At 41.1% G+C, this 27,873-nt stretch overlaps 1 protein-coding gene across 1 annotated transcript in view; it reads left to right on the top strand.

Moving 5' to 3' along the window:
* Positions 1-27,486, top strand: part of TMEM181 (transmembrane protein 181) — a 29,694-nt gene extending 2,208 nt beyond the window's left edge. Inside the window, exons 2-16 of the mRNA XM_048488028.1 lie at positions 975-1,030; positions 5,150-5,237; positions 6,474-6,601; positions 7,293-7,403; positions 8,197-8,277; positions 9,258-9,357; positions 11,262-11,392; positions 14,082-14,173; positions 15,499-15,556; positions 16,968-17,070; positions 17,155-17,206; positions 18,543-18,625; positions 19,836-19,925; positions 21,138-21,204; positions 24,275-27,486. Coding sequence (XP_048343985.1) covers positions 5,219-5,237; positions 6,474-6,601; positions 7,293-7,403; positions 8,197-8,277; positions 9,258-9,357; positions 11,262-11,392; positions 14,082-14,173; positions 15,499-15,556; positions 16,968-17,070; positions 17,155-17,206; positions 18,543-18,625; positions 19,836-19,925; positions 21,138-21,204; positions 24,275-24,353 — 1,194 coding nt within the window. The 5' untranslated portion in view covers positions 975-1,030; positions 5,150-5,218 and the 3' untranslated portion in view covers positions 24,354-27,486. The remainder of the gene's footprint in view (positions 1-974; positions 1,031-5,149; positions 5,238-6,473; positions 6,602-7,292; positions 7,404-8,196; positions 8,278-9,257; positions 9,358-11,261; positions 11,393-14,081; positions 14,174-15,498; positions 15,557-16,967; positions 17,071-17,154; positions 17,207-18,542; positions 18,626-19,835; positions 19,926-21,137; positions 21,205-24,274) is intronic.
* Positions 27,487-27,873: the final 387 nt, after the last annotated feature.

Genomic DNA, 27,873 nt, shown 5'->3' with positions numbered 1-27,873 from the left:
TTTAAAAAGATCTCTGCTATACTCTTTTTCACATAAAACATGTTAGTAGATTGTATATTCCTCCACCACAAAACAAAGCATGCCAGACCTTCTTTGTTGTTGAATGCTGTGCCTGGGTCCTAGTGCCCGCCTAGCCCTGATCCTCCCATCTGACTGAAAGTTTGAAAGTAAAAATGCATTTTGGCATAAATGTACTTGTACCAAAGTACCACGTTCAGTAGCATACAAAATAATGGTTTTGACAAAGGCAGTCCGTAAAAATGAATAATTCTCATATTTGTTTGGGATTATATTCTAATGTGGAAGCATACCGTTTTCTCAACTGCTGCACCTCAACTGACTGAACTAACATCTTTATGTGAATCAGAGGCCCCTTCCGCACACGCAGAATAATGTGTTTTCAAACCACTTTCACAACTGTTTGCAAGTGGATTTTGCTATTCCGCACAGCTTCAAAGAGCATTGAAAGCAGTTTGAAAGTGCATTATTCTGCATGTGCGGAAGGAGCCAGAGTATAGTCAGACCAAGGTAGTCCAGGATTCTGTTAACAACAGTAGCCTGCTAGAAAGTCTCTTTATGTCTATTTCCTTTGCCTTCAGTCAGTAGTGAAACCCAGAAACAGTTTTGTCGTATGACAATCTGTTTGCCAACACACTTCCAAGTTTTGTGGCCTGTCGTAATGTTGTAATCTGTTACAATTTTGTGTTATGAATCTTTCTGTGATATAGATATCTGTACAGCATGCAAGAAGTTCTTATCCCAAGTGCAACAAAATAATTGCCATCCTTACAGGAGTTTGTATGTGGCTAATATACTGAACAGTTTATAATTTGATTGTTGTCCTGGTAACCCTGTGTATGCCACCTTGAATTTCACATTAGAATATATATGGGATGTTAATAAATGCATGAAAACAATTGTATGCCATTTAATAACTGTTGCAACTTGAAGCTTCCTCTTACTGTACGTCACAGGTCCCAAAGTCATTGATGCTCATTCAGAGGCACCTCTGTCAGGCAATGGTCTGGAGGTAAGATTTGTCACACACGGTCTACAGATTATCCATGCAGATTTTACCCAGTGTCTTGATAATTCACTTGCATTCTTATGATGAGGTCATGACATACTCTTGAGAATTACCTGATGTATTCTCCATAATACTGCTATAAGTGTTAGAACCTTGAGATTGGCTTCCACCTGAAAGGCACATGTTCAAGGAACATGGTAAGATTACTGCTTTTTTTTTAAAATAGCACACAGGCTATGCACAAGAAGGTGATCTCTGCTCCATAATGCTTACAATATAAACAACCTGAGGAGGTCTAGAGAAGGACCAAAATACAGAGAGAATATGGTATGATTTCACCAAACTGAAATTTTGAGCCTGTTTCCCATATCTGTACATATATATTGCTGTGGCCTAAGAAACAGGTGACTGCACTTCTTTGTTGTAGATCTTTGTCCTCTAGTTTTCCAATCTGTTTTAAGGTCTTACTTTCTTACCACAGTCTGTTAAGATAGACAGGGTTATGAAGAAGAGGTTCCTTTCCTCTTCAGTTTCTGTAGCCGTGGTGTGGGTTGATGGAACTGGAAATGTTGCAATGGCGGAATGCACACTTTCCAACGTATATTCAATCTCTGGCAACCTATTTTCAGTCAAGATCCTCTATTCTATCCCTGGCATCGTCAGTTACAAATTCTGTGTAGCAGTCCTCCTTGGTGCAGTCATCATCATCATCATCAACCTCTTTATTGGCATAAGTTTAAAATACAACAGGGAGGTTGAGGAAAATCAAGTTAAAATAAGTAGGTTCAGACATTTCCTGCAGTTAAAACCATAAATAAATAAATAAACTAAAATCTGTGGCGAATCTGCTGTGCCAGCGCCAGGAATTTGGCAACGTCTAGGGATCTCTGAGGAGACTGATCACAAAGCAGAAAGAAGGATTTGACCTTGTCTGGTGAGTAGGCATAGTTCTCAGTGTGTGGGCCAATATATTGTCTTCTGGATGAAGTATATAGTTCGCAATCTAGGAGGATGTGCTCGATTGTTTCAATGGCTTTTTGTGAGCAGGGACACGTTCTTTGTTGGTATGGGATCTGGAGAAATCTGCCACTCAGGACTGCTGAAGGTAGGGCGTTCAGTCGGGCTAGCATTAAGGTACACGGTGGTGGAGATATGGTGAAGATATATTGTAAAAGTACCTTGGTAGCCCTTTACTGAAGGGAAGAGGGTGGGAACCCTCCGGTAAAATGCCCTTCATGTATTGAGTAGATAGCAGTTGATTTTCGATGTCGAGTAGCCTTAGCGACAGAAGTTTGACTATTTGCGCTTCATCCATGTCTATGAAGAAGTCTAAAGCGAAGCCTAACGAATTAATTTTTTCCTTGATCAGGAGACTCCAAGTGGAGAGGTAGGAATCTGAAAGCATTCGCTTTGTTAGGCTGTCCTGTTCTGGTTGGAAATGGAGGTGCAGCCAGTATCGAAGCGAGGAGAGCCATATACATGTTTCGAGAAGATTTAGACCTAATTCCGAACATAAGGAGAGAGATGACACGCTGTTCGAAATTCCAAGTAGTTTGCGAAAGAAGCTAGATTGTATAGACTCAAGAGGCTTTAGATTATGATTTAGCCAGATTGGAGCGCCATACAAGGTTTTTGGGATCAGTTTGCCTTCAAAGGCTCTCACTGCTGCTGGGACGCATTGACCCCCTTGGGAGTAGAAGAACCGCCTAATTGCTGCCGTGCACTGATTGGTGGAGAGGGAGATGTGCTTGTACTGCTCGGTCCAATTCAAGTTATATTGGAAACGGATTCCCAAGTAGTTGAAACTTTTGACTTGGTCAATTCTGTTCCCACTGATAGACCATGCTGCTGGTTTCCACGCTTTTGAGAATGTCACGATTTTAGTCGTCTCATAGTTTATTGTAAGTTGATTGCATTCGCAGTAGTCTGCGAAGGCGTGGAGTAGACGTTTCAGGCCTATCTTGGTACGCGAGAGTAATACCATGTCATCGGCATATAGAAGGGTGGTCAAGGGGGCATTGCCAAGGATGGGAGGGTGAGCTCGAGCGGTTGGAAGGAAATTTGGAAGGTCCTGTAGAAACAGGTTGAAGAGAAGAGGGGCAAGGACACAGCCTTGCTTGACACCCTTATTAGAAATTATTTTGGGGGTGCATGAGCCGGTAGGATTGTAACGTATGCTGCAAGTGGTGGCAGTATAAAGTCTTTGGATGAGAAGAAGTAAGCGCTTCTCTATCTCCAGAGCACTTAGTTTGTTCCAAAGAATTTGCCTGGGGATTGAATCAAAGGCACTCCTCAGGTCGAAGAACGCAGCATATAGTCCAGAGTTCTTGGTTTTTCCATATTTCTCGGCGAGGTGCCTCAGTACTGCACAGTGGTCGTACGTGGAGTGGCCCTTGATGAAACCGATTTGCTCAGGACCAAGTACAGGAATGGCCCATTCCAGAAGTTTCTCGCGGAGGTGATCCGCGTACAGTTTCCCTGGGATAGATAGGAGGCTGATTGGCCTGTAATTGGAAGGTGTATCATTATTTCCTTTCTTAAAAATTGGAACAACAGTGGCTTTGGTCCAATCTTGGGGTAATTGGCCGCTATTATCAATTGATGTGAAAAGTTTCGCCAATATAGGAGCCCAGTTTCCGGCATAGTTGGTAAAGATTTCAGGGAATAGGCCATCCGGACCAGGGGCCTTTCCATGTTTGAGTTTTCTAATAAGGCGGAATACCTCGGTGGTAGTGATTCGAGGCCATCTGGGCAGGTCTTCAAGAGCAAGTAGCTCCACATCGGGTTGATTGGAATCTGGGTCAGAGAAGATTTTATTGTAGTGCTCCCACCATGTTGAAGGGGTGATAGAGGAGGCCGAGGTGTATGCGGTAGAGTTGCAAGAGCTGCCCTTTGAAACGAGGTTCCAAAATTGTTTGGTGTTCTTGGCGTTGATTGTAGCAATCAGATCAGCCCAGTTTTTTTGCACCAATTGCCTCTTCTTTATAATCAGGGCTTTCTGGAACTGGGTTTTGAATTGTTGGTATTCGTCATACGATCTGGCAGTCGCATTTTCTAGGAAAATACGATGAAGGGCTCTGAGGTGTGCTTTCATTTGATAGCACTCTTCGTCAAACCACCTGGATGTTTTCTGTCCTGCGGCTGAGTATGGCACTTTGTTAGGAAGAGTAGCCTTTATCCAAGATGATAGGGATTCATACACCGACAGAGATCCTTCTAAGGAGGGAGTGTCAGACTTTTTTTTGTGGGACTCTGACAGTAATCCTTCGAACCCTGCATTTTCCAAGGCGAGTTTGCACCTAGAAGACCATTTGGTGCAAGGAGCCAGGATGGAAGACATTGGCTTTGGTTGAGGATTTGCATGAGTTGTTGTTGGGGAGGTAAGAGTCATGATTAGTTCCAGTGGTAAATGGTCACTTTCCGTTCTGTTTTCCTTGGTGCAGTCTTATGCAGAGTTATTCCAGTCCAAAACCACTGATTTAATTGAGTTTGGATCAGTGTAACTCTGCACATGATTGCTGTGTGTGTCTTGTAATCTGACAGTACTGGGCAGGGAAGACGAATGATCTGAGACAGGAAAAGGGCAACTAGGCTGGTATGAACTTCTCAACTGTCATCTGATGCCTAACAGTCTGTGATGTAAATATTTGATATACATTTTGGTGTATTTCATATTAGAAAGACCAGCTTTAAAACAAAATATTTGTAAAGCTCAGTACCCCCCCCCCCAAAGAAAACAACCCCCCCCCCCCAAGTGTTCTTTTCCAGAATGTGTTGTTGTGTGTTCAGGTATCACGATCTCTAAGCCTGGTTTTTGACTGTATTGTGGCATGTTTGCTGTTAGCAGAGTTGTGGCCTGCTGTTCATGTCTGTATGTTGTATTAATTTTATATATGTAAATTGCTCTCTTGCTCATGGTAGGTTTTTTAATATGGCACTTGATGCCTGAAGAAGCTACTTTAGATTGGGCTAAATTATGAAAATAGCACCTAGCAAAAAATGGTGGCCATTTTTACATAGAGGATCCCACCCCACAGCTCTTAACATACTAGTGCTAATCTTGAATAGCTGCTGCAGAAAAAAGAATGCACATGGATTACCTTTTCTTCCATTTTGTTCTAGGTAAGAAAATTTAATTTAAGTTCACAGCCATTATCTACTTACAATCAACAGTTGTGGCTAACATGTGTAATGCAGATGGATCGACATGGTAAGCGTTTTCATTTAGCTAAGATTAATTTGGCTGACTGTGCTTGCCTTATTTGCACACTCTTGTATCCTGTGTCTGTACAACCTAAGGCCCCTGGGCTGTACACAATGAGTCAGTTTGTATTTGAATATATCAGATCCATGATACATCACCTGTTCTGTCTGTTTGAGGCTTCAAAGCAGGGGTTTTAATTAAGCATGTGGCGAACTGCAGGATGTTGGTGTTATAATTCATACAGCTGATGTATTATACACTATGTAGCCCAGTGGAGCCAGTTTAGAATGTGAATATTTCTGCATCACCCTTTCCAGTACAGAATGGTTATCTATATTATCTTGTTACACAAATCAGGATGTAAAATGCTAGTGGAAAACATTGCTCGGTGATAATATTTATACATCCTCTGTCAGGGATAGTGGAAACAACACCATGCTCCCTGCCTCCTCATCCCCCCACAGGGTCAAGCCCAGCATCCAGCAGGCCCAATTAGATGACAACAAGTCAATGACAGCTGGCACCCACTAGCGGGTCAGGCACCCACTAATGGCTGGTTCTTTGATAACCAGCTGTCTGACAATCAGCTTCAAGAAGCTCCTGGGACTGGGGAAGGGGAATAATGAGGCAGAAATGACTCAAGAGGTGCTAATGGTCCCTTATAGGCTGGCCCCACATCCCCATAAGGCTTCTGGGCAGAAGGAAGCCACTGGGCATGTTCCAGGCCTGCCTACTGCCTTCAAAGGGCTTAAAGAAGGAAGCCAAGGAAAACAGACCAGCTCTGGCTCCAAGCTCGGAAGTGGAGTAGGGAGGTGGCTTAAGGGAGGTGGCTTAATCATCCTCTGCCTCTGTCCAAGTTTCTCTGGATACCTGGTTCTATGCTAAATTTGATATGTGTGGTAAACCTATGTAATGCTACAATATATCCAATTTTGGTTATCTGGGTGCTGTCTATGTATTCTGCCTATTACTCGTGTTAAACTCTGATAGCTATTTACCTTGCTGGTAGTGGTTTGCCTGGTTGATATGACCAATGCCAGCATAGAAGCATATTTCAGAATTTACATGTGTTCGTAAGCTGCCAGCTTTAATTGGAAGATGCTGTTGAGGATTGATGTTAAATAAGTGCTACAATAGAATTCTTTCATTTTGAGGTGTTCCAGGATCTTCTAACATTCTCAGGCTATATCTCGCAACCCATCGCTTACAGCATCTGAACTGCTTGTTTTGCTTTAATTTCAGATAACTTGAAAGGCATGACAGTGAACTTTAATATGCTGGTTAGAATAAATGGTGTAATAGAGAATGCGAGCATAAAATACTTCAATAAGGAAGTTCACAACCGGACAAGAACTCTCTACTGTGCACAAGTAAATGCTCCCTAAAACAACTTCTTGATGAAGGATTTCTTTCTATGGGTAAAAAACATGTTAACAGACAAGGAGAGAGACTGTTTCCCTAAATGAGAGCAGTAAACAAAAGAGTGGGTTTTTAAAGACCTCTTATAAGCCTGGCATTTGAAGACATCTTGGAAAATCCCTTCCAGTCACAATTGATAATGCTGTGCTAGATGAATGATTTTTTAAAGTGAGTAGATGGGCTATATTTGGGTGGAAGCGTGCATGATTTTTTGTATATCTAAACCCTATCCCTAGCACCTGCAAACAAGATAAGGGGATTAATGTTCATCACTTGTTTGTTCTGATGGCTCAGATCTTCAGTAAAATGCATCAGCCATAATTCAGCTCTTGCTGTGAGCCTTGCATGTTACAACTGTTCCAAGTTTAGCTCTTGGTATTATGAAAGAGGCACAGCTGTGATACTATGAACAGGAGGGAAGTTTTTAAAGTAATGCATAGCAAGAAGCGGGACAGGCATGCCCTTTCAGGGGAATCTTGTACTAATTTGTATCCCAAAGGAATTCTGGTCAGTTTCTCACTTTGTAGTGGTTGATCAATCACTGAATAGCTTTAAAGCCCCAAAATATGAATTGTCTGTTGGCATTTTGTTCTTACACTGTCCTTATATTTTCTCTTTGGTCCTTCAATGGCATATTTATAGCAATGTGCTGAAATTATTGTAGTTCACCTTGGCTACCTGAACTACACTCGCTATGATATCAATGTTGCCTTCGAGAACCTTCCTCCGATCTACCATGTCAAGAACTTCACAGTAAGTGTGTTGATAAAAGCAACAAAACGGAAGTTCAGTTTTAATTGCAAGTCCCCTTTCTTGTAGTTTGCTATTATAAAGAGTTTTTAGGAAATGTTTAATATGTGTAATGAGAAGAAACACCAAATTTAGAGCCTTGCCTATTCCAGATTAGCTGTTTTGTTAAAAAAAAAAGAAGTGGAGCTTTCTGCTAAAATAGCTCCAAAATAGTAATTGCGTAGAATGAAGAAACTTATTTAGTCATGAAATAGAGATCTGCACATGAATTCTGCTAATTTTCAAGACACATGAAGGTCTTAGAGAGCTGGCAGGGTGTGGTACAAGATTAAACTTTATAAAAACCGAGATTCAGTTCTGAAGTACTTGGTAGAGTATGTTTAAAATTGATATTTTATTTTAAATTGAGCCTGATTTTTATGGTAATAGTGCTTTTATTGGCCATGCTGGCAGGGACTGATGGGAATTGTAGTCCATGAACATCTGGAGCACCATAGGTTGACCATCCCTAGTCCACCCCATGCGGACATGGGCATTACAATGGTGATATGGAATGTAACTCTGCTAAAGCGGCTCCTGCCTCCCAAGGGTAAAGTTTGAGTTAGCCTTCAGCCTTTCCCTTTGAAGGAATGGTAAATCATTCTTAGCCCTTCTGCATTGGTTGAATAGATTTATTCCCTAGACTTTAAAGTAGTCACTGGCGATGATGTGCAAGCTCTGAAATTGGCTAGTGTGCCAGTCAGTGATTAATTAATGACTTCCTCTTTTTGTTAATATGTGTGTTTGTTTCTTCCAGTGGAAAACCTATAATCCAGCCTTCTCACAAGTGGAAATCTGGTTCCGATTTGTTTTTGTAGTTCTCACATTCATTGTCACAGTGAGTACTGCCTCCTTACTTTGTTTTTTATGGGAAGTTTAGAGGTAGCTCTTAGATCAGTAGGGGTGTGTGTGTGTGTGTGTGTGTATGTAGTTTTCACACACACACTCACACACACACACTCACTCACTCACACACCACACACACACACACACACACACACACACACACACACAGAGAATTCCTCAAAGACAAAAATATGAACAGTAATTTATCTGCCCAGTAGGAAGAAAATAAAGACTGTCCCTGGTAATTAGGAATAGTTGGAGCAACTATTGATATTAAAGTTTATTGTCAAGTTTGAAACATCCTGGGAGAGAAATGAATTTTAAAGTTTAAGAGATCATTCATCTGCAGCATTAAAATAATTTATCCAAATAATACAAGTAGCCTGTTGTGATATTTGAAGCAAATATACATAGTGTCAACAACTCAGTATCTAGTTATGTTGGATTATCTTCTCTTTTTGTTCATTTATTTGTTTGGCTTTCTATTGTATGTTACCAATGGTAACATGGACAGTTTGGTCTTCTGCACTTTACAAAAACACACTTTGACTATAACTTTATAGGAAGCTTTCTCTTTGTTGGAGGGGCAAGGAGAGGAAGCATGTCTGAATGGGATGGAGTGGGATACTAGATGATGTGGACACCAAGTTGAGGAGGACAGAGAGGTGAAGAAAAGCAGAAATTTGATTGGAGGGTTTGATTTTTTTTAAGGAGACTTCCCACATGATTTAAGAGAGTTCCTGTTCAGTTCTTGTTGGCTCTGGTATTTCTAATTGTAGAAAAATATAATCCTGTGCAAGCTGTCAGATTTTATGTATTACCTTTGTGTACTGTAGGCAGTGGTGGGATTCAGCAGGTTCGCACCACTTTGGCAGAACCGGTTGTTACAATGGTGCTTGTAAACAGCCGGTTGTTAAATTATTTGAATCCCACCACTGACTGTAGGTTTATTCCTCTTGTGCTCCTTCACAGTGTCTCTTTGCACATTCCCTGAGGAAGTTTTCCATGAGAGATTGGGGAATAGAGCAGAAATGGATGTCTATCCTCCTTCCCTTACTATTACTTTATAATGGTAAGTCTGATAACTTGTTAAAGAGATTATTTTCTTCTATAAATGAAACTAGTGGAAAGGAAAAAATCAAAAAGATGTCTCTTTTAGTACTTTGAAACAGATTTATGCTTCAGTTAGTCTGATAATTAGCATGATATAGTGGTAAAAACTTTGGATTTGGCTGATTACTTAGGTTCATTTGTCCAGCCAGCTATGGGCTCACTACCATGGCCTTAGATCCTTTTAGTTTTTCTCACATGGGGAACATAGGCTACAAGCAAGCAGGAGCAACCTATAACACAGTGGGTGTACAAATAGTGATTAATATTCAGGTGGCAGTTGCCCCCTTCTCTACTTGCCCAGCCTTGTTGTCTTAGCCCCCATCCCATTTAACAGGTGTGTGTTTATGCATTCAGCACAAAGAATCAGGAATAGACAGAACTGGATGGAAATCCCTGCTCAGTTATACAGTGGGTGACTTTGGACCAGTCACTTGCTCAGGAATGAGTCACACAATACTTAGCAGGATCGTGTAGGTGAAATAAAGGTGGGAATCATGGCTACCAGCCTGAGCTTTTTTTCAGAAGACCAGTATAAATATCTAACAGATAAAGCCACAGGTTTAACATAAGTCAACTGTTATGGTCTGTGTTTTTTCCCCTTCTAGGCTCTAAGACTGGATAGTTAATGGAGGCATGGGGCGTATCTTTCCTCATATTATCCTGTTCACTATATGAAAACTGCAGGTGTGGCTCCTTCTAGAATACAAAACTCTAAAGCTGCAGGGGCAAAAAGCTGGCACATGGTGTTGGCTGTGCAGCCCAGTTTAGCTCAGAGGCAGAGATACCAGGGGGCTGGGGTGTGTGAGTTGCACTGGGCGCACTTAGGGGATCCCCCCTTGTAGCACCCCCCCCCCCCCCACACACCTTTTGTGGGGAAAACAGATCGGAGTTGGAGAAGGCAGCTCACTTTCCTTTCAGGGTCGGAAAAAACGGCCTGGTGGGAACTACACTTCCCAGGTGACCTTGTGAGCCCCAGGGTCTCATGGGAAGTGTAGTTCCCACCAGGCCATTTTCAGCCTGAAGGGAACAAGCTGCTTCTCCAGCCCGCACTAAGGTAAGGGGGGGCAGGGCACCACGGAGGGGGGTGTGGAAACACAGAGTGCGCACTGGGCGCACTCTGGCCCAGCTATGCCTCTGGTTTAGCTCTCATGCTTTTCTTTTTAATGTAATGCTGCAGTTGCCCAGTAAAGATGATGGTTTGCCTCTCATAATTCTGATACCAAAGAGAATGTTTTGGGAAAACATGCCCTGACAATAAATTATCTTAACTACAGAACTGGAATCCTTAATAGAATGAACTGGAAATGGCATATGACAGAAGTGCATCCCATAAGGTGCACATTTTCAGTTATTCCCTCAATGAACCTGAATTATTATTTAATTGCTTTCGTACTTACAGCCGAACCCAGAGGTGGCTGGGTTGGCACTGCTGCAGTGCTATGGCACCCCGTCCAAAGGGCTTTCTTACAGTGAAAAAAAAAAGACAACTAGGCCAAAAAATCCCCCATGGGGGGAATAGAGGTATGCCATAAAAATTGTGGCATATCTCTGCCAGCGCCTATGCTAGTGCATGGGGCCCAGCAGGGCAGTGGAGGCTAAGGTTGGGCCCTGCCTCCCAGCCTCCCCCCAACCACGCCAGTGCAGCATTTTGTGCCAGTGAGCCTGGGCAACGGTAGCAACTTCCATGTCAGGTGCCGCCCCCCCACCCCCCCGCTGGCACATTTGCCCCTTACGCCTGTAGGATGGGCATCCATGCCGGTGCAAGGGTGCGCTAGCTCCAGAGAGGATTTGCTCTCCCTCACCTAAGAATTGGGCTGTTATAGGGGGACCTTGTGACATTTTTTTCCTTCTATTCTGTTGCAGATCCATTTTTCCCTCTCTCATTCCTAATTAACAGCTGGTTCCCTGGAATGCTAGATGACCTCTTTCAGTCATTGTTCTTGTGTTCATTGCTGCTGTTCTGGCTCTGTGTCTACCACGGGATCCGAGTGCAGGTGAGGTGAATATAAGCTACTGCTTGAGTTGTGTCCTTGCCTTTGCTGAGCAGCATTCCTCCAAGGAGCTAAGGGTGGTGTGGTGCTTGTTCCATTTTATGAGCTTGGACTATGAGATAGAGTTCAACACTGCACCAAACTAACTTTCTCATTGCCTGGCTCTTGGACCTCCACAGCAATTTTCTTGTCTCTGGTAGCCATACCAAATCTGAATCTCTCTGGGGAAAAAAACAACTTATCCAGTGTAGCATCTCTTGTGGCTTTTGGGTTAGAGCCAAATAAAAATTTTAATGAAGAGAAAATACTTCAGCTGAACAAAACTTTTCTTCCTCCCCACTATGAACTCCCTGCAATACTGGGAGACAGGGGACTTTCAGGAACAATACGGAGGCAGATCTGTGGAGTGAAGTGGGAAGAGGATTTAGTGGGACGCCCCCCCCTCCCCCCAGTTAATGAAAGTTTAGTCTGCATCAAGTCTTGTGTAAGTAATAATCCTTGTTGGATGCAGGGATTCCTTTCTGTTTGCTTAGTGAGGAATCTCCCTTCCACGTAAGGCTGTCAGTGTATCTAAACCTTTGTATACCTTTAAATGTGAAGCTATGCTTGGGTGAATGGATCCTGATAAAGTGCTTATTGCTAGATGGTGCCAGTGTCATTATGGATCCTGACCATTTATGAAAGGGGTAATTTGCCAAAATAACCTCTCTTTTTCTCCCCATCAGACTGGGAAATAGTGGCTTCCGAGAACACATGTTATTCTCATAATTCTTTACAGGTACATACCTGTAACCAACTCAAAATTATTTTCAGGTACATACAGGTTTACATGCATCAACTCCAGGTTGTACATGAAAATTTGAAATTATTAATATTGGCCATAACGTGATGAATTGGTGCACTAGTAAGACCCAGTGTGGTTAAGAGCAGGTGGACTCTCTCAGAATTCCCTCAGCCTCACCTACCTCACAATATGTCTGTTGGGGGGAGAGGAAGGGAAAGGAGTTTGTAAGCCCCTTGGAGTTTCTTTACTGGAGAGAAAGAGGTGGGTGGTATAAATCCAAATTCTTCTTCTTGTATAGTACAATAGAATATTGGTCTAGGATAAATGAGACCTCAGTTCAATTCCCCACTCATCCATAATGTTTTCCAGGTGATGGGGCACCTCACGACTTTGTTATGAGAATAAAACAGAGTGGGGTTGACCGTGTATACTGTCCTTGAATGAAGAGTCAGATAAAAATTCCTTGTCTGGGAGTTGGGTTCTCATGAGCTTTAAAATTCACTATAGCAAGAAAAAGTTACCACTTGTTAACAGTCCTCTACTCTTAAAGGTGTGGGTTTTTTTAAATGAATGCATCACTAGGTGGCCACATTTGTATGAAACTTCTCCAGACTATTTCGATATGTCACGTTGCGTGTAAATTTGCTCTTGGATCCCTCTAAGCCTTTCTGTGAATGGAAGGATTTCTGTTCTGAGTCCATGACTCCTTCAACTCCTCCTTCCTGCTGCAGCCTAAAATATCCCTCAAAATCCTGCTCCAGGGAGAAATGCTCAGGTGGATCCAGTCCATAATTATGGATTTTTAAGAAAGATTAATAAGAACACATGGAAAGAAAAATGATCTCATGGATTTTTTCTTTTCATAAATGCTGACTGAAAAAATAACTGAGGTAGAAAATGTCAACATTTTGAGTGAGTCAGCTGTCTCTAAAAGTGTGAGAGACGTTTGCTTGCTGGCTTGCATCTATAGCTTATGTTCAGTGACTGTGTATTACTCTTTTGGTCTTTCTGGAGGAAGAGACAAGGCTGCATTTTTCTGAATATAAATATAACTGCTTATTACAATTGAAATTACAAGGGCTGAAACAGTTTGTTCCAAAAAGAATTCAAAAGAATATGGACAATTCCCCCTCCCGGGACTGCCAGCGAAAGGAATCTGATGAAGGGAGCTTTAACTCTTGAAAGTTAGACCTCTTCTCTAAGGTCCTAGTAGGCTCAAATCAATTGGAAATCTTTGTTCTTTTTAAAAAAAACCTCCATAACTTTGACCAGTAATGTTCAAGCCATCATATTTGCTGGATTGTGAGCCCCTACGAAGCTATAATTTTTCTGTATTTTGGATGGAATTCCTGCTAAAAGCAACATACTTTCTAACTCTTGGCACATGGACTGAAAGGAGCAACAGGCCAGCAAGGTAAGGTTACTTACCACTGGGAAGGGTTCCTTTTAACACAGGCGGATTCAGAGACAAACTCCTCCTCTTCTGGTCACAAGACTAATGTAATTTGACCTCTGTCATACACTTGCATATCAGTGGGTCTTCAGCTATATTTTGAATTCCTTTTGGAACAGACTGTTTCAGCGCTTGTAATTTCAGTTGTAACAAGCAGTCGAAGGTGGTTGCAGAGCTACAAAGTCTGAAGATCACTTACCTAGATGCCTGTTCCGTGACAAGGGTTCTGTTTTTTTTCTGCTGATGGGTTCCAGCTATTAAGAGAAACCACTATAAAGGGCATTTTTGTATCATGTTTAAGTTTAGTATGATAGAAGCATACTTCATAATAATGTATTATACAAAATTTTTGATGTTTCTATCTTTTAAAGATAGATCAAGTAATATTTCATTGTACAGAAAAGGTATATTAAAAATGTTCAGTAATCGGAATCTTTTTTTCCCTTTTGTTTCAGGGAGAAAGGAGGTGCTTAACATTTTATTTCCCAAAGCTCCTTATTGTTGGTCTTCTATGGTTGGCTTCTGTTACATTAGGAATATGGCAGACGTAAGTTTCTCTCTTTTTCGTTGTCTCTGATCAGTTACTCCTGAATGAGCAAAGCATTTTTTTCACTGGAAGGATTTGTTTTTAATGTTATAGTCTTAAAGCAAGATTAATTGTTTTCTGCTTTTACATTTTTCTCTTTTGTTTCACTATTACCAACATTTCTCAATTCGGTGGTGTGATTATGCACAGTACTAGATCTTAAGACAACTCTTTTTAAAGCTCTGTTGACTGTCCTCCTGTAAACATATGACCAGTTTTGTAGTTTTTTTATTGTATGTTTGTTTCCAGTGTTTTTAATTAATAACTTGTCAACAATTTTATTAGCTCACACCACAAGATTCAGTAATCATAATTTTTAAAAATGTGCTGTTGTTCTTTGCTAGTTTTTTTTCCTTGCTGGGTTCTTTTACAGTCATTATATTATTTGTGTATTTCTGTCTTTATTGTCTAGCCAGCATACAAACTGACCTTGAAAATGTGTATATAAAGATATATATTGATTTGCATGAATATGGTTCATTGAGTAAAATTTGGACCCATGAACAATGCATAGGCATGTACTCTACCCCCTTCTCTGATTTTGCAAAATGCATTTTTAGTAGTTATCCTGGTAATAGGTTAATGTTAAGATAAAATCCAGCCAAATGTGATTGATGTATGTCAAAAAGGTATTGTTTTCTATTGATGGAGGTAAAATTTGACTTGATGATTTTTCGTTAGTCTTCTGTCAGAATTATATTTTATGCTGTTAGCATAGATAGTGATCTTTTCCCTCACTGGTTACAGTGTGATATTCACTATGTTTTTTATAGTAAGATGTTACAAAGTTTTGAATTGTTGAAAAATAAGTCTTTATTTTTCCTAATCCTAATTGAAATGTAGATAGCATTTGGAAAACACGGGAAGGTACCTAAGAATTTTTGTCTTGGGGGGTTATCCCTAGTAGTTGCTGGGCAGAACTGGTTCACCTTTCTCTGTTTTTTGTAAATTGGTTCAGTTGCATTAACACTTACATACTCCAATTAGAAATAAATTATTCATCTCTTTAAAGGAAATGGAATTATTTTGGCAAACATCAGAAAAGGATTTAAATCTTTCAGAATTCACACACATGCTTGATAACTTGTTTAAAGTTTTTCTTTTGCTGTGTTTTTTCTTGAAGAAGAGGCATATTCTGTTTTTGAAAATGTCTCTAAAAACCTAAAACTTAGGACACCTATGTCCCAAGTCTTTGGTCTCTTCTTGCTTCCTCCCTGATCTGAAAGTATTTTACTACTGCAAACAATTTCTTATATTCATGATGTTGGATTTTTTCACCTCTCCAGAGTCAATGAACTCCATGACCCAACATATCAGTATGGGATTGATGCAAGTAATTTTCAGGTAAGTTAATGGTGAACAGCACTTTGCGTAGCAGACTCTGAAAAATATTGTGTTGTTTTCAATAAATTATTTATCTGTTCCACCATCTGTTATAGTCCTTTTGTGTAAAACAGGTGGATAATGGAAGACGCACTCTATCATTTAACATTGTTTAATTTAATTTTCACGGAGTGGTGCCTCTGTGGGGTATAGTCTGTTGCATGAAAGGTGTTGTAACAATTCTGTATCTAAACAGCCCAATCCAAATGCTCCCAGCAGCTGTGGATGGTGCTGCTGCCGCCATTGAAATCCACAAGCACACGGTCAATTTCAACAGGAAGAAACTATGAAAATGAACAAAATTTGGCTACCAGTACTTAAGAACACTAGAATCAAGACAACGGTTAATGAACACCACCCAGACTCAGGGTGTCTCTCTGCAGGAAGCAATGACATTTATTGTAAATGAGTACTTAAATACACAGGCAAACTACTATGCAAATGCCCTTACTAATTGATTATGCAACTTTATGTTACATAAAAATGCTAAATTGGGGGAATTCCACTTAACATGTGCAAAGTACACTTCCAAACTGCACCTTTAACACTTTTAACACATGCAAATGGTTCTTTCTCCTGCCCTGGGTATTTCAGAGGTATATATACTCCACTTGCTTTACCACCAACAGATCCTCTGAAGATGCCAGCCACAGATGCAGGCGAAACGTCAGGAGAAAATACTAGTGGAACACAGCCATACAACCCAGAAAACCCACATCCTAATATCCTAGGTTTTTCTGACCCTTTCAGTAGGGTGCATTTTGGAGCCCTGTCCTTACCCCTCGCTTGGAGCTGTTTGAGACATCTATATTCTGTAGTTAAGTAAGAATCCAAATAAACTGTACATTGGAGAACCAGTCAAACAGCTGGAGCTCTGCCAGTTTTCGCCATGGCAAGGCAACAAAAAAAATATATTAGCTGCTCTTTTTTGTGGTTCAGCTCTTGAGGTAGATGCAGATGTACCAAACCACAGTTAGTGGAGTTCTGATTATAGGTGATTAACTAGGATTCTGACATCATGTTACAGATCTTTCAGTTCTGGCCTCAATATTTTTCATCAGACATTTTCATCCGACAATAAATTTCTTGTACTTCCTGTGGGAAAGTGTCCTTGTCTTCTGCTTGCTATGATTTCTTAGGAAGCGTATATACAATCAGGAGCACTGATTAACTTAGCTGTGGGAGGGCATTTTGTGCTTTCTGCGTTCTTAGCAGCTATTTTAGATTTTCCCATCGCATACACACTTCAGTAAAGTGCCACATCCTGTTTTACCTGGTTACACTGGTGGTCTCCATTTTTATATTATCAGTGTAAAGTTAAAAGGAAGTCTCATATGAATTGTTAAAACTTTGTTTTATATTCTCTTCATAGGGAATGAAAATCTTTTTCCTTGTGGTGGCAACTGTGTACATTTTGTACCTCATGTTTCTGATAATCAGGGCATGCTCTGAACTTCGTAACATGCCTTATGTTGGTAAGCAGTACCTGCCATTTCTATAATGAAGTATTTTTATGACAGTGAGGTGTTTCTGATAACTTTTTGTCCTTCTTTTCCCAGATCTCAGGCTAAAATTCTTGACTGCATTGACATTTGTGGTGCTTGTAATTAGGTAAGAGGCTTCATTTTTATAAAGAAGACTTCTTGGTAAACTCATTTTGAGTGTAAAAGATGGTGATAATAGGATATCTTGCTCAAAATACTAAGCTTCCATTAAAACCATTTCATGTTACCAACAAAGCAAATATTGGATGGTATACCTCCGAATGCACTTTCAGAGCAAATATTGAGGAACCATAGCTCAATGGAAGATCACATGCTCTGTTCCTAGCAGTTCAGTCACGAACCTCTCCAATTAAAAGAATCAGACATATTAGGGCTACAAAAGGCTCTTCTTTCTAACTGAAAAGCTGCTGCAGAGTGGACCATACTGGGATCGGTGGATCACTAATCTAAGTGGATTTATAAGGCAGCTTTGTATGTTTATAACACAAAGTTTGTCCTGCTGTCACTCATGGATTGTTACAGATTCTTCATCCTGTAAAAATGCACCTTGTTCAGATTCTGCTGCCAGCTTCAGTTTGTTTGGCTATGTTATGAAACAATACTTTCTGCAGAAAACAAACATGGAATTTTGTGTTACCTCCCAGACTGATGGATTTATTAAAGCTTCAGTTGTGAGCTGACGCTTGCTTCAGATAACTGATGTAGACTTGAGCCCACAAGACCTCATTCCTTAATAAATCTGTTAGCCTGTTACAGAAAACACAAAAGGAGGTTTGTAGTGCCTTAGAGGCTGGCATGGCTGTTGCTTACTGGGACTGTGCCGGTTGGGACTGAGTGGAAACTTCTCCAAATAAGCTCTGCCTAAACTCATTCTCTGAGCTTGAGATTAACTGATAACTGTTATTAGGAAATAAAAACAAAATATAAGAATTTACTTGCTGGATCATAGGATTCTAGCTTGATTTCCTCTGTTTTCCTTGACAGTCAGCTATAAACCTCTAGAAAGCTCACAAGCAAGTATACAGATCCATCTTGGTATTAGAGCATGTTGTACTCTAACTGCTATTTGCTGTTATGGATAATAGTGGCTGATGAACTTGCCCCTTTTAAAAAGCTATTTGTGGTGTACTTATTTTCTGTCCTGAATCTAGGAATCCCCTAAAGATCTGATGTGCAAGTTTTCCTTTGTTCTACCCCGCTGTTACCTGATGTGTTCACTACATAGGAGACGAGACTTCAGATCTACAGCTTTCTGTCTTAATCCCATTTTCTTCCAGATGTGTTAGCACACTTGTGTTTCAAAGTGTGTGGGGTTCCTGCTCCATGATAATAGATTTAATCAGGAGGAACAGCAGTTTAGCATTCTGTTCAATTGAGCCTTGATTTGAAAATGGATTACAAAAATGTAGAGTGACACTTCGTTTTTCTTTTCCAATCTATAGCATTGCTATACTGTATCTGCGATTTGGAGCACAAGTTTTGCAGGACAACTTTGTGGCTGAACTTTCAACTCATTATCATAACTATATCCTTTTGTTGTGTCCTCCTGTTAGATTCAGATTTCATTCAAACTGTGAGAATGAGCCGGGCTGTGAAGAATTAGTGCGTTCCAGGGTGCATAAAAATGTAGCCATGGTTATACTCTGTTCCACATAAAGATGATAGTAGATTGTATATTCCTCCACCCAAGAAAAAAGCATGCCCAATCTTCTTTGTTGTAGAATGCTCTGCCTGAGTCCTAGCGCCTATCTACCCCTGTACCCCCATCCGATTGAAAGTTTGAAAGTAAAAATACATCTTGGCACAAATGCTGTTGTATCACAGTACCATGTTCAGTAATGCGCAAAATAATGGGTTTGACAAAGGCAATGTGTGAAAACAAATTATAATTCTCATATTTGCTCAGGACTATATTCTAATGCAGAAGCATACAACTTTCTCAACCACTGAACCTCAGCTAACTAAACGAACATCTTTACATGGCCATGCCAACAGGGGTTGAAGGGGAATTGTAGTCCATGAATATCTGAAGCACCAGAGTTGGAAACCCTTGACCTAGAGAATTCAGCTGTATTGTGGCTCAAAAATGTTGGAATTAGAACTTCCTTAGAGGAAGTGTCAGTTACCTTAACTCCGGCAAAACAGCTTCAAAGTTCAGGGCATAATGTCAACAACAGTTCGTGGCAGGGTCCATGCACCACCAAGACTGGATTAGCACAGCTCCTTCAGTTCTGGTTTGATGTGGGAGTGCTCTTGATCTCCCCCTGCTGGACAGGGCCAGCTTTGCTACCATTAATAGGAAAAAAAATGACAACACATACAGTGGTGGGTGGGATAGGCTGGCCACAAATGGCATATGGTGTAAACTTGGTCATGCAAGAGCACTGCCTCGCGCTATTGATATTATCTTTATGAAGTTTAGTATCCTCTTCCATGTACGCACAGTTTTGTTCCTAAGGTGATGCCTTTTTGTTATAATAATAATTTACTTGCAAAGCGACCAGGTTTTCCTGATTCTTGTCCCAATTATCAAACCTGAACACATTAACAAGAGGCACTGAAGGGTGGATAACTATGTCCTCTTGATCTTTTGTAATCTTTCTTTACTTTATGGAGCCACCTTTAGCTCTGGTAAAGTTACATCATTTGAGCAAGGGCCATGTCCATATTTTCAGCCAGCAGTTCAGAGATGAGTATCATGAGCTACATTGTATGATGTCCTTGACTATTGTCACCTGCAGAGTTCTTGTCATTCTATGGCTTATTGAACTTTTATCTCTACACATTAGCCTTTGTGTATTCACCATCAAAAAATGCTCTTTACGGTAAGCAAGTCTCAGCTGCTTTTTCTTATTGAACTTTTATGTTGCAGAAAAGATTACCTTTCATACTATTGCCTAAAGTATTCAGGGGACCCCCCCGCCCTGTAATCATGTAGAATAAGCAGTGCAGACTTTGGCATCAAATAGTGCTTTATGTAGCAAAATGAGGGAAGTGTACATTCTCTGCTGCTCAGTGAACAAATGTCACTTTTTCTATTGCTTTGTCATGCATGTGCAAAAGAAGACAATTGTGTCTGTTTTGGAAATGAGATTAAGCAGGTCTGTAGACCCCAGGTGAAGGAAGCAGAGCTGAATCACATGACTGAGAATGAGTCTTGAGTTCTCTTTTATATTGATGTCAGTTATCTCAGCACTGTTGCATGATGTTTGACCCAGAGCCGTTTGCTTCAGTTTGCACAACCTGGAGGAGAATGGAATTATATGAAACCATCATATGAAACCATTCCTAACTTTTCAGTGAAAGCAAAAAACAAGTCTACCTTAATTTTCTGTACTTAATTTAAGTTATGGGAATAATCCAGCCAACCTAGATGCTGAAATCCTATTGGTATCTGTGGGAGACTTAAGCATATATTCTTCCCCCACTGAAATCAGCTGAACTTATAAGTGAATGTGTTGGTAGTAGAAGTTGGAAAACCATCTGCCTGCACTTTTAAGTTCAACTATTGTGAAATGCTTGGCATAAAATATGGTCAGGTTTAGTTGGTGCTAAATTCCCCACCATGAATGGATGTGCAGCAGGAATGGAAAAAGTTATTAGTTTGATGAGAATTTCATTCTTTCCAATGGCTTTCTTAATAGACATATTTGAGATTACAAAAACAGATGTACAGAGTTAGGAACATATTAAAAAAATAATTTCCTCCTGAATTTCGTCTTGCAACTTTTATCTATGAAACTTTTGCCTAGAAACTGAGTGTAATTTAAAAGTTTGATGTCGGTTCACAGATGGTCCACAAGATTTTGTATATCAGATCCACAGAATGTAATATAGCCGTGGGCAATGGGGCGGGGGTTGGGTAACAGTAAAGGGAAGCACTGGTATTCATTTTAAAAAAGGAAACAGGTATGGTAGGGAAGGAGCAATGAATGTTTAAAAGACCATTAACAATAGGATACAGTGTATGGATGCCCCCCTGCCAAGTTGAGAAGTTTTGGATTGCAAAAAGTGTTTCTTCTTGCAAAATCTTCCAGAATCTCAGTTGAAAGACAATCCTGCCTTTTCCATGCTGAATGACTCTGATGATGATGTGATTTATGGGTGAGTAATGTAAAACTTGAAAGAAATCAATTGTATTCTCCTAGTATTCAAAATGAAATCAGTGGGGGTTTGTGTTGGCTTTGGACTTTAAAAGGACTGCTCTGTTACTGGGGGTTCTGTAATGAAAGTAAATTCTAAGGAATCCTGGCTTTGTGGCAAAAAGTGCAAACCAGGTATTGAACCCCCCCCCCCCCCCCCCGCCCTAAATCTGAAAGGTTTCCAGGTAACTGTAGATGGGCTGGCAGTATAACAACTCTCTTTAAGCTTTAATTAAGAGGGAGAACTTCCACAGTAAGTTTTTTCCTTTTTTTCACAAAAGCTTTCAAGCTAGGTTTCCCTGCTTGAAATGTGTCCTGAATAGGCACAGTGTGGTTTTTTGAGGGTTGATTTTTGACATGAGGAACAATGACAAATGAGGAAAACTGCTGACAAAGGCATATCTAGGGTGGAGCAAGCCAGAGCTTGTGCCCCAGGTGCCACTTGAGGGGGATGCCAGGCAGCCCAGAAACCTCCCCCCCCCACTCCAGAAGCCCTGCTCCCCCATTGAACTGCGCCCCAACCCTTTAACTTCATGTGGGCTTTGAGGCGGCGTCCACAGTTTAAAGCTAACCCTGACCGAGTCCAGCCTTGAACTGAACACCCCACCCCTAAACTCCACAAGGTGTGTGGGTGCACAGTTCAAGGCTGGGCTCGGCAGGATCCAGCTTCAAACTATATGCTCATCTTTGAAGCCCGCAGTTTAAAGCTGGACCCATCCAAGTGGAGGCAGCCATGAACTGCACGCTCAGCCTGTCTGGGTTAAGCTTTAAACTGCTGGCTCCACCTCCAAAGTCCATGTGACCCAACTAGGGCAGAGCCCACAGTTCAGTTTTAGATTGCAGGCTGCAGAGGTGGAGCCTGCAGTTTAAAGCTAGAGTTGGCTAAGCACAGCCTTGAACTGCCTTCCCCCTCGAAATCCATCTGGAGTTGAGTGGGGTGCTTTCCCTGGGTGCCATTTTGGAATGACTCCTTTGCTCACACACGTTAACAGCTAATCTGTATTCTTGGGGATTTGCTTGGATCAATGAACTTTCAGTCCGTGGAAGAACAATAGGTGGATTCTTATTTTGACTTTACTGTTGCTTTTTAGTGGTTAGTTGCCTCCTAAAGGAGCACTCTGGTATCAGAATATAACACAAATAACAATTAAAGTGTTCCTTATGGAGAGAATTCTCAATAATCCTGGATACAGACATGATCAAGGGTTGCTTCGCTGCTTCTCTCTTGCCACTCCCCCATGGCCTTAGTAACGGAAGAAGAGGGACCTCATCTCCAGAATACACTGTCTAATTTCCGGGCATATGTGCTGAACTGCAGACTTTTTCACTGCTGGTGGTGCAGTGATTACTAATCTACGAGGCAAAATAAATTCAGAACCTTGTGGAACCTTAACAAGTAACACAGTTTATTTTAGCATAAGCTCTCTTTAGTCAGAGCTCACTTCACGTTCGTGAACTGTCTGGAGGTGACCCCCCTTCCCCGCATTTACTGAGCTATCCTGGGGTGGTCAAGGTAGATAGCATATCCTAGTAAATTTCCTGGCTCATGACAACTGCTTGGGCCTTCTCAGGTGGCCAGAAAAGTGGGAGGTGCCAGGGAGTCTAACTGACAGGCCACTGGAAGCTGCTAGCCAAATAGCGACGCCTTAAAGAAGTATAGCCCATTCCTCCATTGAAGGCATGGGTATTTCCAACTGTCACTGGACTGGGAGGAGATGAGCAATGGGACGCAATATTCCCCATCCTCACGGGGAGTGATTCTACCCACATGTCGGCATGTAGCTCTTGCTGGACCAATGCCACCTACTTGGATGTGTCCATTGCAGCAAGCTGGCTGATGAATGAAGCATCACTGGCAGACAGCATGACTCAGAGTGAGGGGGTTATGGCTAAGGATGCGTGCCAGAAAAAAATTGTATTTGTCAGATCCCAAGTTCGTAGAGAGCATAATTATCAGTATTCTATCTAGACTATTGGATTTGTTATTCACACTTCCCCCCCCCCCCCCCCCCCATTATGAAATTATTTCAGGTCCATTCTGTATAGGGAATCTTTCTGGAGGTGCTGGAGGTGCAGTTTTTCAACCAAATGGCATCACAGTTGTAGCAGAGCTGTAGCAGAGCTGATGCTGCCGGTCTGCTGAAGAACCCACACATTTCTAGTAGGCCCATGAACATGGTGCCCCCAGCCATTCTCCAGTGTTTCCTGTGGGGAAAAATCCATGGTTTCTCCAGGACAAAGAGTAGCCAAACACTCAAAACCAAGTACCCACCCCCCTGGCTAAAAGCCTCCCAATGGAAACGAAACCAACATAAAAACAGAGAATCCCCTCAGACGAACATGGCATGTCCTAACATGTGCAATGTCAAATCAGAGAATCAAGGCTAAACCACTGAAGCAGGGAAAGGTAGTCCACCTCAAGGGAACTTACCTTAAAGTACAGAAGCCAAGCAGAACCCAGGGCCATTGTGGAAGTGTAACCTGACAGAATTTATGTCCAACGAGAGAATCCCAGCAAAAACAACCTGGCAAGCTCCCTCAAATGTCAAATCCCATTTGCCTCTTAGTTCTCTCCTCTCCCCCCCCCCACCCCCAGTTGCCTTGAATACCTGCAAAAAGCAAGTCCCTCCGCAAGTGTGCTGCTTTAAAACACTAGCCTCAGATATTTTCTGGCAATATTTGGGATCAGGATATTGGTATTGACTGGGATTCTTTAATGTGTTTCTGGGTTTGGAATGTACCCCAAAATACCAATAAGAAGTTTTTCAGGTGCATTTTCTGACCTTTTCTGAGTGTGCTTCCCTAGGGATGGCTGCCATGAAGGCAAGCCCTGGGGTGAAGGCAGAAATCTGGCCCAAACTGGTTGCAATAACTTTGCAATAACTCCATAGCCTCCAGGGATCCTTAGCCCACAGACTGTAAACCATTAGTTTAGAATGCTGTAGAATAGATTGATATGAATATCTCTTATTTGCCCAGAACTACAATTTTGTGCTGCTTGTGTCTGAAATGTCAAATTTGTTTTTGGATAGGAGTGATTATGAGGAAATGCCACTTCAGAATGGCCAAGCCATCAGAGCAAAATTCAAGGAAGAATCGGACAGTGATTAAGTGTGTGTAGTACACTATAACTGTGTAATGTAAGAACAGAGTGATTGTGACTTTTCCACATTTTTCTCCCATGTTTACTGATGATTGAGCATATCCTTTTGTGGAAGGATTTCCAAATTCTCCATTTCTGTTTGCCAAACCTAAATCTAAAGGGGAAAATCATGTTTGGAAGAGATTTATTTAAAAACGACTACTATGAACATTGAAAATACTTGTGACTGGATGTTTCCTGAACAGGTTGCTACATCAAAGATGCTCCAGAGATTTTAATTCATTGTGAATTGTATCCCAATATTAATCAGCTCCAAAGAAATTTATTTTGACTTTTGCAAACTATATTTTGGTGTGGGAGAATTAGCTGTTGGGCCATATTTTTTTATCTCAAATCTAGTCAAAGATTGTACTTCTTTGCCTTGGCAAACCTCAGTATCCGTAAACAAAAATCGTGTAATACTTTTTGTTTAACAAATGTAATAGAAAACAATGTGCAAGCTTTCAAGTTCTTTAGAATTCTTCATCAGTTGAGTTGAGAGTTCTGGAGAACTTGGAAACTTGCACACTGTACTTTGTTACCTATTATTAGGACCAGCAGAAGTATTGCATTTGTGGATTTTCTTTGGATTGGTATGACCACCTAATGTTGCAGTTGCTGTGTTTCCATTTCATGGATGAAGAGGAACAATCATGCTTATGTTTCAATCTGTACTTGAGTTCATCAAATGAAGGTGTTCAGTGAGGTTGCCTACTTTTTGTTAGGCACAATTCCTTTTGTTATCAATGTAATTGCATTGGGGCAAAATAATTATGTAGAAATATCCCAAGACCATATTTAAATGGTTAGATTACACATGTCAATGAAAAGCACACCATTGTACCTCATCAGCTTCTGATTAATCTAAATAATTTAACACTGACTTTCTTATAAAAGGTTGCAATCTCTCCCTCCCCCCTTAAGCACTCCAGATCAGCTTTCTAAAGGAGAATATTTTGAATAGTTTGATAGTTCAGGATGGGTAGCCATGTTAAACTGTAGCAGCAAAATAAAAAAGGAGTCTAGTGGCACCTTTGGGGTTAACTTACATGTAATGATGAACTCTTGACTCATGGGCACTTTTGATAAGTCCAAGGTGCCACTAATCTGGTCTTTAATAACCAGAAAAATAGAAATGACCACATACGGTAACACACCACGCACTCATGATCACATGCATGAGTGGGCTGTGGACATGTACCTGGGTAGGTTGTTCCACACAATTGTGGATCTGTGTCTTGTTTCTTTCTCTCTCCCCCGCCCCCCCCCCCGTATTTTACAACTTTGGGATCTTGCCAAATTAACCATGAATTGGATTCAGTGATCTGTTAATGGAATGTGCTTTTCCTTGTCCCCAGGATGTGGTATCTGCATAAATGAATAACTTTTTTTTAAATTTAATAAGCCTTTATTTGGCATAACAATAATCATAACACAATAAAAAACCTGAGATAAAAGGTACACAAATACAAAGGTTTAAATGAATAACCATACAGAGTGAAGGGGCTGGACTAAGGAAGAGGAAGCGGCGAAAGCAACTCGCCCTCTTGCTTCCATTTTCAGTCAGTGCATCTCTGTTGATAAAAGAGACAGGAGGAGTGACGTTTCCTCTTTCCCCTCCTTAGCACAACCCACTAACCCCCATGGTTATTATTAGTCTATGCAGATCGTGGAAACTAAGAATCAACTTTCTCCAGGTTGGAAAAGACTGCTGGCAGTGAAGGAAGCAATATGCATCTCTCAGTGCCTCTCACTGATGGATCACTGGTCCAACTCACATTGATCTGGCCAGGATCTAAATGCATTTTGCTAGGCCAACTGAATGTTTGCAGGATAGAGTGAGAGCTCCCCAGAATGCCCCCCTTGACTCCAGCATGGGCATTTGTGGTGGTGGCAAGTTGCCCCAGAGCCCAGCTTCTGGTTTGGAAGCTGTGGTGGCCGACTGCTAAGGCAAGTCCCCCTGTGCCAGTGTTTGTGCCAATTTGTACACTACTGGCGGCACGGATGCCAGCGCAACCCTTTCACTACTTCCAATGGGTCTTAGTATCCCCCTCCCTTTTGGACTGCACAATAAGTCAGCATAACTTCAAATCAGAAGATGGGATACAAAGAGCCCCTTGCCAGAGTGTAAAGCACTTCTGTGCATGTGTGGCTTTCATTTGTTTTTTGCCAGTCCCCTCATGCTATGCTGCACCTTTTTTGTGGATGTGAGTGGCTGCAGTGGTTAAGGTGGAACACTGGGAGTAGTATATTTCAGCTTAGATTTCAGCGATTATATGAAAGATGGTATCACAGGACTTCCAATACTATGAAGGATTAGTTGTGCAGGTTGATGTCTATTTAGATGTTAATAAGTAATTTATTTTTCTTATCACTTTCTGTATAAAGAAATGAGCAGCTAAAACAATTCACTTTTGCTACATTTCTGGCGATCATTGGAATATTTTTGTTCTGTGACTGTTAGCAAAGTTAGCACTGAGTTTCTCTGAGTCAAGACATAGGCTGCATTCAGAAGTTTGATTGAGATTGATTAATGGTGGTATTTATGTGCTGCCACCTTCCACTTGCATGTGGAGCATAACAGAAGACTTCTGTTTTCAAAAGTCTTCAGTCTAAGTTCAGTTTGTTGCAGTGTCTGAATGAGCGCACTTATACATTGGAACATTTTACTTTCCCATAAACTGGGATTTCTAAATTGTGGTTTACAATTCCAATTCGTAGCAAAGAAACTCTGGTGCTCTGGTGTAGGAATTTGAATTTCATGATGAATTTGAGTTAGATTGAAGAGAAATATCTTCAGTTGCACTCAATTCATGATGGTAAGGGTGTGACCATGAGGTTTGTTGATAATATGCCAATACAGCCATAGATGATATTCAAACAGATGTCATAAAACAAACTGAAAGAGTTATATGTTTACCTAATTTGCTTACGTTGACTGTTAGAAAACTATCTAGGAAAAATGAACTACTCATCTTTTGGTATATTTGCATTTTCTTAAATAATTGTTTGTTGTTCTACATTTTTAATATTTAATTTAACCTCCAAGTTACTGTCCCCCTAAATTTAAAAGAAAATAAAGGAATGGGGATTTTTGTTGTTGTTGATAGTCCCTAAGGTAAGCTGGAATTTGAGTTGATGAGAGTGTTTAAGATCCAGTAACATCTCTCCTTTACTCACAAACCCACTCAGTTTGCACAGTTCAAAGTTTCAATCCTGAGGGCACTTTCCTGCGAACCAGGGATGTATCTACCTAATGTATCCCCCACGGCTGTGCCCCAGCCTTCTGGGCAGGGTGCTGTTGAAGGCAATCAAGCAAGGCTTGCCCCCGTTTGCAATCTCCATGTGGAAACTATGAATGGGGTGAGCTGGCTTGATCACGCCATCTCCATGTGCGGATTACGAACGGGGCGAGCTGACTTGCCCTGTTCACCTCTCGCCATGGATTTTGGGTATTGGGTTGTTCCCACGCCTGACCTCCACATGGAG

This window comes from Sphaerodactylus townsendi, linkage group LG01 (genome assembly GCF_021028975.2).
Source record: "Sphaerodactylus townsendi isolate TG3544 linkage group LG01, MPM_Stown_v2.3, whole genome shotgun sequence".
In the NCBI taxonomy this organism is placed as follows: domain Eukaryota; kingdom Metazoa; phylum Chordata; class Lepidosauria; order Squamata; family Sphaerodactylidae; genus Sphaerodactylus; species Sphaerodactylus townsendi.
Note: the sequence above shows the minus strand (reverse complement) of the source record. Positions and strands in the feature narration are given on the sequence as shown.